Here is a 14,173-nt window from a genome sequence, read left to right as displayed (position 1 = left end):
TTTATGGCTTCAAAAGCATGTATTTCCTTATTAATTTGCATGTTCTCATCTTTTCATTGTATAATTACCGGTTGTACCATTTTTCTGCGTGATACTCATTATGATTCGTGTATGTTTCTTGCCTATCAATCACATAAAATTCTTGAACCGGCGTTCAATGACAACAACTTTCCGTGTTTCAGAAAATAGCTTAATTGATTAGAAAAAAACGACCATTACCGTAATCTTCTACTGCTATACTCAAAAATGGGAATTCTTTATTTATTTGATTTCAATAACAAATCGAGGAAGTTTAAGAAGTGAGAAATAAGTTTCAGAGGTCATTATCTAAGTATTCTCGAGATAAATCATAAATTAGATAGAGTTGAAGAAAATATAATATAGAACGGTATAGACAGATGTACTGATAATAAATGTATGTTCAAGAAGACAATTTGTGCGGGAAGGGATAACGCCACATTCGTACTCTTCACCCTCATCGCAGGTGACTGGACTTGCTACAGTATCCCTTCAACCTGTAGTTAACCTGTTAGGATGAATACATAGAATCTAGAAACCTGGAAACAACAACTGAAAATATTATAAAAGCTAAAACAGAGTTCATTAGTTGTCGATCTTTACAAAAGGTGTTGATCCATAGCACTCTCCATTACACTCGGCCATTATTTCCTTCTTGTTTATCGATTGATTTGAATTCCACAGAAGTTGTTTGGATTTCGTTATTTCAGATTCGAGTTTTCCGCCATCTCTCCACTTCATCACCGATTGGTTAAATCCACTCCGAACCTCGTTTCATCCGAGTCAACTATCGACGTACAACTCTCTGAAACGATTCAGGTGTCTGTTGTGACAAAAAAGGAAGAACATTGGGATGTTGGACTTTCGACGAAAATGGAGTGCCGAAAAAGGTCAAAAAATATAGCAATTACGACAAGACAAAAAATCGAGATGAAAATTGTGAGAAGACCATACGAAGAAGCAACTGTCTACACTCCATCAGATCTGGATTATGTAATTGCAATCGCGAATTACTTGTCTGATCTATTTAAAACTTCTTTTGGAGAAATCGTAATTGACATCCAAGAAAAAGAGATTTCTGAAGTTCAGTGTGTTATCGATGTGATCAAGCAATGTGAGCGTCTGATACTTGTTTCACATAGAAAACAACACAGCAATCAATGAAGGCATTGTCTCGGTTTTGAAATCAATCGAGGTCACGAAGGATCTCTAGTTTTACGTCAATCCGAAGCCAAACTTCAAGTTTCCTGAGTACCTATTAAAGATCAACAAGCTCAAGTTTAAATACAGTGATTGGATCACTCGAAGGATGCTTCTTTCCATGGATTGTGAAACGATCAAAATGGAAAACTGTACTACTCTCAAACCAGAAGATATGAAAGCATTCGTCAATCAATGGCTCAATTCGGATAACACGAAATTACAATGGCTCGTGATGAACATGCATTCAGCCTCACTTGTTGTGAGTCTCATTTTTTCATTCTTTAAATACCGTTTGAATTCATTCATTTATTATTTACAGCTTATTGAATGACAATTCTTCGGATGGAATGGATATTGTGCGTAAGGATGGTCTCTTGGCAACTATTGTTCAGAGAGACTATGTGTTCAAATTCTTGGTTTGGCATGAGAGATTCTCGAAGGATGACGACGTCCAAGACAATGGAGGCGATGAGGAGGAAGAGAACGAAGATGATGATGATGTTGGGAGAGAAGATGTGGATGAGAAGGGCTCTCACCAAAGAATCAATCTTTCCTTTTCTTCTGACCTGTTAAAAAATACAGTATTCCTTCTACCTCTTCGCCACTGTTGATTCATTTTTCTTCCTCTTTCCAACTGGAAACTACCTCAACTCAGTAGAATGGAGGAAGAACTTTCCCAACCCCGTTTCTAGACGAATTCTCCCACCCCTACGGGTGACGTCACCACCTGTGTATCTGTCTGAAAAAAAGGCCTGCCTGGCCTAACTGTCTAAAAAAAAAGGTCGACCTGAAAAAAGCCCTGTAACTCATCAAACCCCTGTTCATAATTCCCAGGTAAGCACCTCACCTGTGCACCTGTTTTTACCTAATTACCTCTTTACCGTACACCTCTTTACCGTAAGCCTAGTTTAATATATGAAAAGAAATTATCCTGTTTTTGGATATTTTTATGAAATTCTGATATATTCTAGATCGGGAGGATTCAAACCCGCGTCTACTGAAGTAAACCTCAGCCCGGATAAGTATAGACCTCACGCAGCGTAACTGACCGTGTCTAACCGGAACCGACACAGATAAGAATGGTGGGGGAAGTCAAAGTTAATTGAAATTGTCATATTTTTAGATATCTTTTTGAAATTCTGATATACGAAAAGAAATTATTTTCTTTTTTTGGATATTTTTATGAAATTCTGATATATTCTAGATCGGGAGGATTCAAACCCGCGTCTACTGAAGAAAACTTCAGCCCGGATAAGTATAGACCTCACGCAGCGTAACTGACCGTGTCTAACCGGAACCGACACAGATAAGAATGGTGGGGGAAGTCAAAGTGAAAAGAAATTAACCTGTTTTTGGATATTTTTTATGAAATTCTGATATACGAAAAGAAATTATCCTGTTTTTGGATATTCTGATATATTCTAGATCGGGAGGATTCAAACCCGCGTCTACTGAAGTAAACCTCAGCCCGGATAAGTATAGACCTCACGCAGCGTAACTGACCGTGTCTAACCGGAACCGACACAGATAAGAATGGTGGGGGAAGTTAAAGTGAAAAGAAATCATCCTGTTTTTGGATATTTTTTTATGAAATTCTGATATACGAAAAGAAATCATCCTGTTTTTGGATATTTTTTTATGAAATTCTGATATACGAAAAGAAATCATCCTGTTTTTTGGATATTTTTATGAAATTCTGATTTATGAAAAGATATTAGCCTGTTTTTGGATATTTTTATGAAATTCTGATTTATGAAAAGATATTAGCCTGTTTTTGGATATTTTTATGAAATTTTGATATATTCTAGATCGGGAGGATTCAAACCCGCGTCTACTGAAGTAAACCTCAGCCCGGATAAGTATAGACCTCACGCAGCGTAACTGACCGTGTCTAACCGGAACCGACACAGATAAGAATGGTGGGGGAAGTCAAAGTGAAAAGAAATTAACCTGTTTTTGGATATTTTTTTATGAAATTCTGATATACGAAAAGAAATTATCCTGCTTTTTGGATATGTTTTATGAAATTCTGATATACGAAAAGAAATTATCTTGTTTTTGGATATTTTTATGAAATTCTGATATATTCTAGATCGGGAGGATTCAAACCCGCGTCTACTGAAGTAAACCTCAGCCCGGATAAGTATAGACCTCACGCAGCGTAACTGACCGTGTCTAACCGGAACCGACACAGATAAGAATGGTGGGGGAAGTTAAAGTGAAGGGCGAAAAAGTATCCTGATTCTAGAGGTTCGAACTCACGTTTATCAAAATGATCCTCACGGGATTCTTCTCGATCCATTGCTTTCTTGTGAACCGATTCTTGCACTCGACCATTAGTCATCCATCACGACGGTTCGTTTGCTCTGTCCATTTTACTTCAGCACTGAAAAAGAAAACACTAATTTGTAAATTCAGTGAGTATATAGAGAACAGAGAAGAGAGAGAGACGAGAAAAATCATGGTTATGGGGATATCTCAAAGATGACCAAAAAGGAGAAAATAGAAGAGTCACCATCAACTACGGAGGGATACTGGACGACTGAGCCAAGAAGATGAGGTGAGGAGACTGAGTGTCAGTGGGCGGAGTCTAGTAGACATCAGACGGTCTGATAGTATAGATCATAAAAAAATATTTCTCGTGAAGATAAGTGACCAGGTGGTTTGTGTTAAAGGTCATGTGACAATAGGCAAATACAAACGAGAGGGAAATTGGATGAAAGAGACAACCGCCATCTAAGGAATGACAGGAGTTTCCTCTAATGCGACCATTCGAGGTTCCAAGCTAAAAAAAAAGCTAAAACTAAAACTGGTCTAGAAACCAAAGAAAGAGGTAAAAATCTACTAACGATAATAACGGAGCACCTAAACTTGAAAAGAAATTAGTTGGTAGCGCAGATTGGTCGAATGCAATTAGAAACAGATCGAGAGCCCAAAAAGAGAGGACTGCCCGCTGAGGGTGTAAAAGAGGCAACTGAATGTATACCTTTCATCCAACCTCATATGTTCAGGTATACAGTCGGATTTCTCAAGAAAATAACATGGCAGGTGGTATTTGTGAAGAAAATTGACGCAGACAATAACCCTTACGACATCTATTGTGTGTTTGTTTCATTCATTTATAGGGGTCAGGAGAGAAAAAAAGGGGAAAAATGATTTCTCATGAAGATAAGGGTGTAGGTGGTAGGTGTTTACAGTAATGAGACAATAGGAAAATTCAAACGAAAATGAAATAGGATGAAATGAGACGACAGAATGATTGTGGCGTACCAACTAATTTCTTTTCAAGTTTAGGTGCTCCGTTATTATCGTTAGTAGATTTTTACCTCTTTCTTTGGTTTCTAGACCAGTTTTTGGAATAAATTGGTTATTCCTCAAAAAGCTGTGTTTTGGGTTGTGGTAACGCGTTTCTGGTTTTCGTTTGTGTCAAAAGAGGTTTTGACCCAATTTAGCTTGTTCTTGTCTTAAATGTTCGTCGTTTCTCTCGCATTTTGTGTGTTTCTCGTAATTTTAGCGCGTAATTGCCTTCGTGACTACATTTCGAACCTCGGAATCTTCGTTATTTTCTCATAAATTTTTCTGAAAACGCCATTTTACAGATTTTGAGACTGATGGTCTAGGGCTGGTATTTTCAATATTTCAAACCACGGCATCCTTGTTAATTTGTTTTCGTACATTCTAGCCACAACCCCATTTTCTAAAAATTTCAAAAAAGTACCAAATTTCACAATTAATCGATTTTCTTAGTTCTATTTTAGTTACCCTCATAGTCTTACAAAACTTAAGTTTTTCCTGACCCATATTATTAATCCAGCTGCGCTAGTTTAAGGACTGTCTGGGACATTGTTCCCTGTTAAAGTTTCATCCCGTGCATTCAAATCTAACCTTATATCGCTTGACTTGTCAAAACATTTAACTCTCTCTCCTCTGAATTATTAATTTTTTCTGTTGTACTATATTTAGATCTTGAAGTATAAGTGGCGAGAGTCCTTCTCAAGTATAAATAAATAAAATTGTCTTCACATATTTTCATCTGCCTCCGTATCTCCCTGGGAAATCGGTCTTTGTGGGAAACTTGGAACCTCGAATGGTCGCATTAGAGGAAACTCCTGTCATTCCTTAGATGGCGGTTGTCTCTTTCATCCAATTTCCCTCTCGTTTGTATTTGCCTATTGTCACATGACCTTTAACACAAACCACCTGCTCACTTATCTTCACGAGAAATATTTTTTTATGATCTATACTATCAGACCGTCTGATGTCTACTAGACTCCGCCCACTGACACTCAGTCTCCTCACCTCATCTTCTTGGCTCAGTCGTCCAGTATCCCTCCGTAGTTGATGGTGACTCTTCTATTTTCTCCTTTTTGGTCATCTTTGAGATATCCCCATAACCATGATTTTTCTCGTCTCTCTCTCTTCTCTGTTCTCTATATACTCACTGAATTTACAAATTAGTGTTTTCTTTTTCAGTGCTGAAGTAAAATGGACAGAGCAAACGAACCGTCGTGATGGATGACTAATGGTCGAGTGCAAGAATCGGTTCACAAGAAAGCAATGGATCGAGAAGAATCCCGTGAGGATCATTTTGATAAACGTGAGTTCGAACCTCTAGAATCAGGATACTTTTTCGCCCTTCACTTTGACTTCCCCCACCATTCTTATCTGTGTCGGTTCCGGTTAGACACGGTCAGTTACGCTGCGTGAGGTCTATACTTATCCGGGCTGAGGTTTACTTCAGTAGACGCGGGTTTGAATCCTCCCGATCTAGAATATATCAGAATTTTATAAAAATATCCAAAAACAGGTTAATTTCTTTTCGTATATCAGAATTTCATAAAACATATCCAAAAAGCAGGATAATTTCTTTTCGTATATCAGAATTTCATAAAAAAATATCCAAAAACAGGTTAATTTCTTTTCACTTTGACTTCCCCCACCATTCTTATCTGTGTCGGTTCCGGTTAGACACGGTCAGTTACGCTGCGTGAGGTCTATACTTATCCGGGCTGAGGTTTACTTCAGTAGACGCGGGTTTGAATCCTCCCGATCTAGAATATATCAGAATTTCATATAAATATCCAAAAACAGGTTAATTTCTTTTCGTATATCAGAATTTCATAAAAAATATCCAAAAAACAGGATAATTTCTTTTCGTATATCAGAATTTCATAAAACATATCCAAAAGCAGGATAATTTCTTTTCGTATATCAGAATTTCATAAAAAAATATCCAAAAACAGGTTAATTTCTTTTCACTTTGACTTCCCCCACCATTCTTATCTGTGTCGGTTCCGGTTAGACACGGTCAGTTACGCTGCGTGAGGTCTATACTTATCCGGGCTGAGGTTTACTTCAGTAGACGCGGGTTTGAACCCTCCCGATCTAGAATATATCAGAATTTTATAAAAATATCCAAAAACAAGATAATTTCTTTTCGTATATCAGAATTTCATAAAACATATCCAAAAAGCAGGATAATTTCTTTTCGTATATCAGAATTTCATAAAAAAATATCCAAAAACAGGTTAATTTCTTTTCACTTTGACTTCCCCCACCATTCTTATCTGTGTCGGTTCCGGTTAGACACGGTCAGTTACGCTGCGTGAGGTCTATACTTATCCGGGCTGAGGTTTACTTCAGTAGACGCGGGTTTGAATCCTCCCGATCTAGAATATATCAGAATTTTATAAAAATATCCAAAAACAAGATAATTTCTTTTCGTATATCAGAATTTCATAAAAAATATCCAAAAAACAGGATAATTTCTTTTCGTATATCAGAATTTCATAAAAAAATATCCAAAAACAGGTTAATTTCTTTTCACTTTGACTTCCCCCACCATTCTTATCTGTGTCGGTTCCGGTTAGACACGGTCAGTTACGCTGCGTGAGGTCTATACTTATCCGGGCTGAGGTTTACTTCAGTAGACGCGGGTTTGAATCCTCCCGATCTAGAATATATCAGAATTTTATAAAAATATCCAAAAACAAGATAATTTCTTTTCGTATATCAGAATTTCATAAAACATATCCAAAAAGCAGGATAATTTCTTTTCGTATATCAGAATTTCATAAAAAAATATCCAAAAACAGGTTAATTTCTTTTCACTTTGACTTCCCCCACCATTCTTATCTGTGTCGGTTCCGGTTAGACACGGTCAGTTACGCTGCGTGAGGTCTATACTTATCCGGGCTGAGGTTTACTTCAGTAGACGCGGGTTTGAATCCTCCCGATCTAGAATATATCAGAATTTTATAAAAATATCCAAAAAACAGGATAATTTCTTTTCGTATATCAGAATTTCATAAAACATATCCAAAAGCAGGATAATTTCTTTTCGTATATCAGAATTTCATAAAAAAATATCCAAAAACAGGTTAATTTCTTTTCACTTTGACTTCCCCCACCATTCTTATCTGTGTCGGTTCCGGTTAGACACGGTCAGTTACGCTGCGTGAGGTCTATACTTATCCGGGCTGAGGTTTACTTCAGTAGACGCGGGTTTGAATCCTCCCGATCTAGAATATATCAGAATTTTATAAAAATATCCAAAAACAAGATAATTTCTTTTCGTATATCAGAATTTCATAAAACATATCCAAAAGCAGGATAATTTCTTTTCGTATATCAGAATTTCATAAAAAAATATCCAAAAACAGGTTAATTTCTTTTCACTTTGACTTCCCCCACCATTCTTATCTGTGTCGGTTCCGGTTAGACACGGTCAGTTACGCTGCGTGAGGTCTATACTTATCCGGGCTGAGGTTTACTTCAGTAGACGCGGGTTTGAATCCTCCCGATCTAGAATATATCAGAATTTTATAAAAATATCCAAAAACAAGATAATTTCTTTTCGTATATCAGAATTTCATAAAACATATCCAAAAGCAGGATAATTTCTTTTCGTATATCAGAATTTCATAAAAAAATATCCAAAAACAGGTTAATTTCTTTTCACTTTGACTTCCCCCACCATTCTTATCTGTGTCGGTTCCGGTTAGACACGGTCAGTTACGCTGCGTGAGGTCTATACTTATCCGGGCTGAGGTTTACTTCAGTAGACGCGGGTTTGAATCCTCCCGATCTAGAATATATCAGAATTTTATAAAAATATCCAAAAACAAGATAATTTCTTTTCGTATATCAGAATTTCATAAAACATATCCAAAAGCAGGATAATTTCTTTTCGTATATCAGAATTTCATAAAAAAATATCCAAAAACAGGTTAATTTCTTTTCACTTTGACTTCCCCCACCATTCTTATCTGTGTCGGTTCCGGTTAGACACGGTCAGTTACGCTGCGTGAGGTCTATACTTATCCGGGCTGAGGTTTACTTCAGTAGACGCGGGTTTGAATCCTCCCGATCTAGAATATATCAGAATTTTATAAAAATATCCAAAAACAAGATAATTTCTTTTCGTATATCAGAATTTCATAAAACATATCCAAAAAGCAGGATAATTTCTTTTCGTATATCAGAATTTCATAAAAAAATATCCAAAAACAGGTTAATTTCTTTTCACTTTGACTTCCCCCACCATTCTTATCTGTGTCGGTTCCGGTTAGACACGGTCAGTTACGCTGCGTGAGGTCTATACTTATCCGGGCTGAGGTTTACTTCAGTAGACGCAGGTTCTCCCCTCATTAACTAGTAATAATGATATTTGAATGAATCTGAAAAGATAACTAATACGGGTCGAGGATGAACTACAACATTATAATACTTGTTATTTAAACAATTCTTGAGTAAATAAGTATTTTATCAATGCACATAGAACCCAGTAGTAAATTAATAATATCACAGAACCAAAAAGATTTGCTCAATGAATTGAAACGAGAAAGACTTCTTTAATTGTACATGTAGCAGATTTTATCTTCTCTTTTTTTCCATTTGGTAGATCCTTTTCCTTTTAAACGATTTTGATGTCATAATTCTCGCAAATATTCAGTTCTTTTTTTATATCATTCACTGAATTTCGACTGGAGAGCACATCGAACCCCAAGTATTGCCGGAAAATCTTCTTTGCGGTCTTCAAATCACCATCCGATAGATGCAAACTTGATCGGAGAACAAAAGTTTGATTAGGACTTAAACGAAACGGCGACTGGCCACTGGAATCCGCTTTTCCAATAATCTTTTGAAGCAAGTGATTGTAATCGACTACTGTAGAAGCTCCGGATTTCATGTACTTCTCACACTTGAGAACAGCTTTACGTTGAAGATAAGCCGATTGAAGGGCAGTATATTTTCCTAATTCAGGAATCCTTTGTTTCTGTTCGTCTTCCATAACTTCAATGGACTTGGACAACTTATTTCTTTCACTGGATATACTGTTAATCTCATTTCTCTGTTGCAGATTCGTTTCGATTGTCTTTTTTGCGCTCAGCTTGTAATTTCTTCATCTGCTCTACAGCTGAATTGGCTAATGATAGTTGTGTGGTAGTTTCATGGTTTTCTGCCAAAGAGCTTTCCAGGGAGTCTTCCAGATCATATTTCGCCTAAAAATTGCGTTACAGTGGTTAGTTTATTCTACAGTAACCCGAATACCATTAATAAATCGTTAAGTTGGTTTTCCAGGCGAGCACATTGTGCTTGAGAAGCGAGAAGTTGTTCATTCACAGATTTGTGAAGCTAAAACGGATTTCTCTCAATTAGTACTTCAACTTTATATCTACCTCTTGCTCATTTCGGAGCTCTTCGCGCGCACTTCTCAGATCTTCCTCAGATTTTTTGTTTTTCGTTATCAAATCTTTGTTGACCTATACAAATACAAGCAATTAAAAGAAATAATAATATTTTTTTTCACCTTTTTCTGCTCTGTGTAACGATTCCTCCACTTTTCACAACTTCCATTTCCTTTCAGACGATTCAGGCGTTCGTTTTTCTTTGCAGTAACACGTTTTGACATATTAAACGATAAATAAAGCAGAATAAAACTTCGAGATCAGTGGGAATGAGTGAAAAGCCAGCGCTTCGCGTCTGATAATAACTGCGCTTACAGTAACCCGATAGGCTTCTTTCATCGTACCTGTCTCCGAAAAAATGCGAACGTTCAGTCAGTTCTCAACATAAAATGACGATTGATAGCTCCATCGAACCGCAAAGAGATTTGCTAACTTCGTAAGGAAACGGATTTTTGATTTAGGCTTTGGTTTCTGAGAAATTTTCCAAAAACCCTCAAAAAATGACCAAATTTACGATTTTAGTACTGAAATTTGTTTTAACTCCAAAAAAGTTATTTGTAAACCATTTTGGAAGTTTTAAGGTGGAAAATGATCACCATCAAATTCACCACAAACGTAAGAAAACGGATTTTTGATTTAGGCTTTGGTTTCTGAGAAATTTTCCAAAAACCCTCAAAAAATGACCAAGTTTACGATTTTAGTACTGAAATTTGTTTGAACTCCAAAAAAGTTATTTGTAAACCATTTTGGACGTTTTAAAATGGAAAATGATCACCATCAAATTCTCTACAAACGTAAGGAAACGGATTTTTGATATTCTTATTTTTTCGTTTTTTAGGGTCTAAAAACCGGAAAGTGTGACAACTTTTTCCAATAATTCAACATTTCCATAACTAATATGTCGAGAAACATGACGCTTCAAAGTTTTCTACTGGTTTTAAACATTAATAAACAGTTTCCATGCAAAATTTCGAAGAATTTATTCCAGGATACATCGGAATCGCTCCAAATCACCAATCTGAAATATCTTCGCCTTACGACTGTCTGTTGAAAATTGTACTGTATTTTTTTTATAAAAAAAATAGTTCAACTCTTTATTCATCTTTTCCATCAACTTTTATTCATTTAATTTCCCTTTTTCCTTGATTTTGACGTCTTCAAAGTGTCCTTCCAGAAACGGTGTTACAGCAGCGCAAACGCGCTCTATCTGCACGAACGAGAGAGTGCGAGACGCACAGCACCTCCGACCGTAGTTTTTCGCGAAAAATTTTCGCCGCAGGAGACCGTGCTGCAATTTTTTATTTCTAATTTTGATTACTACGAAGAAATTCTCGAATTAGCAGTTAAATTAGTTATAAAAAGTACAGACTAGTTGAGAACTAGTTATTCCATATAAATAAAACAATTAATTACCTAAAAAATGAGAGCATCAGGACAAGAACTAAGCAGCATCAAAATTATCGATTTTAGAGAGAATTTTTTAAATTTATCTTCGAGGCGCTTTGGAGTTGTTGCTTAATAATAATAATCAGTTTTATTCTACTTTCTGATTCTTTGTTTACACTCATTCAATAATCATATCGAATAATCGATATATTCTTTGCAGTTGTTTCGTCATAAAATACGTTTTTGATTTTAGTTAAAAACTCGAATATTGGGTCACCATGGATAGCGACTTGTTGAAGAAGTTCAATGCTGAGCTGGCGACACTGCACGATTCCCGGAATTTGAGCAAAAACAAAATTCAGGAGATCACCAATGCAGCCATCAAAGCACAAAAACAATATAAACATGTTGTTTATGCACTTGAGAAACTTATGACAAAGGCGAGTTTTATCAACCGGTTTGGGCGCTATGGGAGTTGGGGGGGGGGGGGGGCACTCAAATTTTCGAATTTTTAGGCAGATTTTTGGCTGAATGTGTGAGGCTGAAGACGTGTGAGAGACACTTTTTTGTTACTTAACCTTTTTCTCAGGCTTAGGTTTCTTAGAAATTCGGGAAAAAAAATTGACAAAAACGATAAATTTGTCAATTTTTGTCGTTTTTTTCATTTTTTTTCCGAATTTCTAAGAAACCTAAGCCTAAGAGAATGGTGAAAAGTGGTCCCTCACAAGAATCACACTCATTGTGTAAGCTTTCTTCCTCTTTCAGCACACTGATTCGGAATCCCCCAAAAAAAAATTTTGAGTCCCCCCCCCCCAACTCCCATAGCGCCCCGATAGCGCCCCGATTTGTAATTATTTTCTCGCGTTGTTAAAGTACAACTTTTAAAAGCTAATTTTCAGTGCAAACCAGAACAGCGCCTCCATGTTCTCTATGTTATCGATAATGTGGTTCGATCTTCAAAACATCAACTCAAAGAACGAGACACTTTTGGACCACGCTTCTTGAAACAATGGGACAAATTCATGGAGCCCCTCTTGAAGTGTAGCTGGAGAGAGAAACTGAAAATTGTTCGTACCCTCAATTTGTGGTTGTGTAACAGAATTTTCACCGAAACACAAATGCAGCCTATCAGGGAAAAATGGCAGAAAGCTGGTTTACGTAAGTTTGGATTGGGTTTGAAGCGTATAAATTAAATATCTTTAAATTTCAGCCATAGATTTCGAGGGAGTCGAAAAAGCAGTAAAAGGGGATAAAGCTGATATGAATATATATTCCGCTTCGTATAAAAAGAAATCAAGAACATCGGGTGGTCATCATCGATCTCGCACCCCTCCAAACCCTCCTCTAGATGAGGGACTGCTAGGTGCTGGCCACTCTACCTCTTTCAAATCGGGACCTGATATTCCTAATTTTGTGCTCTCAGAAGAACTAGTTAATGGGACTATATCAGAACGAGAAATGTTGGAAATGATACAAAAGTTTGATATTGATAGAGCTGGAGTTTTAACCAAGGATAGGACATTGTTGCAAGAAGTGCTTCAAACGTTTGTCGGAAGTCTTTCACAGAAGATAACAGAAGTTCAGTCAGAGAGGAATAAGGAAAATGGAAGTAGCATTGAAAATGTATTGACCAAAGATTTTGAATATTCTGATGATGAAGAAGAAAAAGAGAAATATGCAGAAAAGGAAGAACAGAAGAATATGAATCATGATGAGATTTTAGGGTTTGTTTATTTAAAACTGTATCTCCAATCTGAAGTTGATTGTATTTTTTTTTCAGATTGGCTCAAACAATGCTCACTCAATCAGCTGTTATCTCTAAGATCACAGAAGTTTTAGAAGAATTCCGATCGGATGTAAGTACACTTTAATCCAATTTCTTTCATAATTCGTAATTACAGGTCATTCAAGAACGATACAATTTCATTGAACTTCTGAGAGAAGCCGAGGAGTTTTCGGAAAGGAACCCTTTCGACGTGATAGATTTTTCAAAAAAAATCTGGGATGCCGCCTCAATCTGTCTCGCTGTATATCTACTTGAACATTTAAAGATACGAGTTAGAAATAATCGAGCAATGAGCTATATTGTGGATATAATTTGTCTGTTCTTCACAGACGCCAAGGATTGTGTTGATTTGATGAATTTGTGGGCAGATGCAGAGATGTAAGTACAGTTTAGAATTTTTCGATTAATCTTTTGTTTTAGGTGCCACAAAAACTTCTATCATCACAGCTTGAGGTCAACCTCAAAAAGGAGAACACTTATATCGTTAATGAGAGAACTACCACAAATACTTGAAAAATCCGATTTGAGTGGGATAGAGGGAAGGCTAGGAAGCCACGAAAAGCTGAAACTTATAAATATCGAGCGTGATACATGGCTATTGGGAGGAAAACAGTACGATTACTGTCGAAACGCTTATTGAATGAATAACAGGTAAATTGCATTTGTTGTTTATTTGTTTGGCAGTTTCAGTTCCGGAAGTGATCAACCTATCATTTGCAAAATAGAAGAGAAAACTCCACTCATCTCAGTTACCAGTTGCGAATGGACAGCGGTTGACTTTCCTCCTTGGCGGCAGCGAAGCATCGTTGCCACACGAAGTATAGTGGCCGACTAAAGTCGCGCGATGTCGGCTGCAGCTTTGAGTATATTGTAAGGTATTCGGATGAATCCCTTAGGCCTGCTCGGCTCTTTGTCTAAGGCCCACAGTTGTTTCACCAAATTTGACACTTTCAGAAGTCAATTATTTCGCGTCGAAACTGCTCGCCTCCGCTCACAGTCTCGTCGCCACAATTCCTAGGCCTGCAACTGTCATCGCCGCCGTCGTCGTGTCTGCCGTCTCTCTCGCCGCCAACGCTCTCTCGCCGCCACC

The 14,173-nt window shown here is 37.1% G+C and overlaps 3 protein-coding genes across 3 annotated transcripts; 2 read left to right on the top strand and 1 right to left on the bottom strand.

The window, feature by feature from the left end:
• Window positions 1-246: 246 nt before the first annotated feature.
• Window positions 247-1,832, top strand: GCK72_001191 (uncharacterized protein; the record flags this gene model as incomplete). The annotated part of the gene is made up of 3 exons (XM_053722871.1): window positions 247-299; window positions 729-1,106; window positions 1,541-1,832. The coding sequence occupies 3 exons, from the start codon at window positions 247-249 to the stop codon at window positions 1,830-1,832; spliced, it is 723 nt and encodes a 240-aa protein (XP_053591516.1).
• A 7,304-nt stretch (window positions 1,833-9,136) lies between these two features.
• GCK72_001190 (uncharacterized protein) lies at window positions 9,137-9,514 on the bottom strand (the record flags this gene model as incomplete). The annotated part of the gene is made up of 1 exon (XM_003111391.2): window positions 9,137-9,514. One exon carries the CDS (start codon window positions 9,512-9,514, stop codon window positions 9,137-9,139), a length of 378 nt encoding a protein of 125 aa, XP_003111439.2.
• Window positions 9,515-11,575: 2,061 nt separating this feature from the next.
• Window positions 11,576-13,723, top strand: GCK72_001189 (uncharacterized protein; the record flags this gene model as incomplete). The annotated part of the gene is made up of 6 exons (XM_053722870.1): window positions 11,576-11,704; window positions 12,197-12,455; window positions 12,508-13,021; window positions 13,078-13,153; window positions 13,199-13,461; window positions 13,504-13,723. The coding sequence occupies 6 exons, from the start codon at window positions 11,576-11,578 to the stop codon at window positions 13,721-13,723; spliced, it is 1,461 nt and encodes a 486-aa protein (XP_053591515.1).
• Between the last annotated feature and the right edge of the window lie 450 nt (window positions 13,724-14,173).

This window comes from Caenorhabditis remanei, chromosome I, assembly GCF_010183535.1.
Source record: "Caenorhabditis remanei strain PX506 chromosome I, whole genome shotgun sequence".
Classification (NCBI taxonomy): domain Eukaryota; kingdom Metazoa; phylum Nematoda; class Chromadorea; order Rhabditida; family Rhabditidae; genus Caenorhabditis; species Caenorhabditis remanei.
The sequence above is the reverse complement of the archived record's forward strand: the minus strand, read 5'-3'. Positions and strand labels throughout refer to the sequence as shown.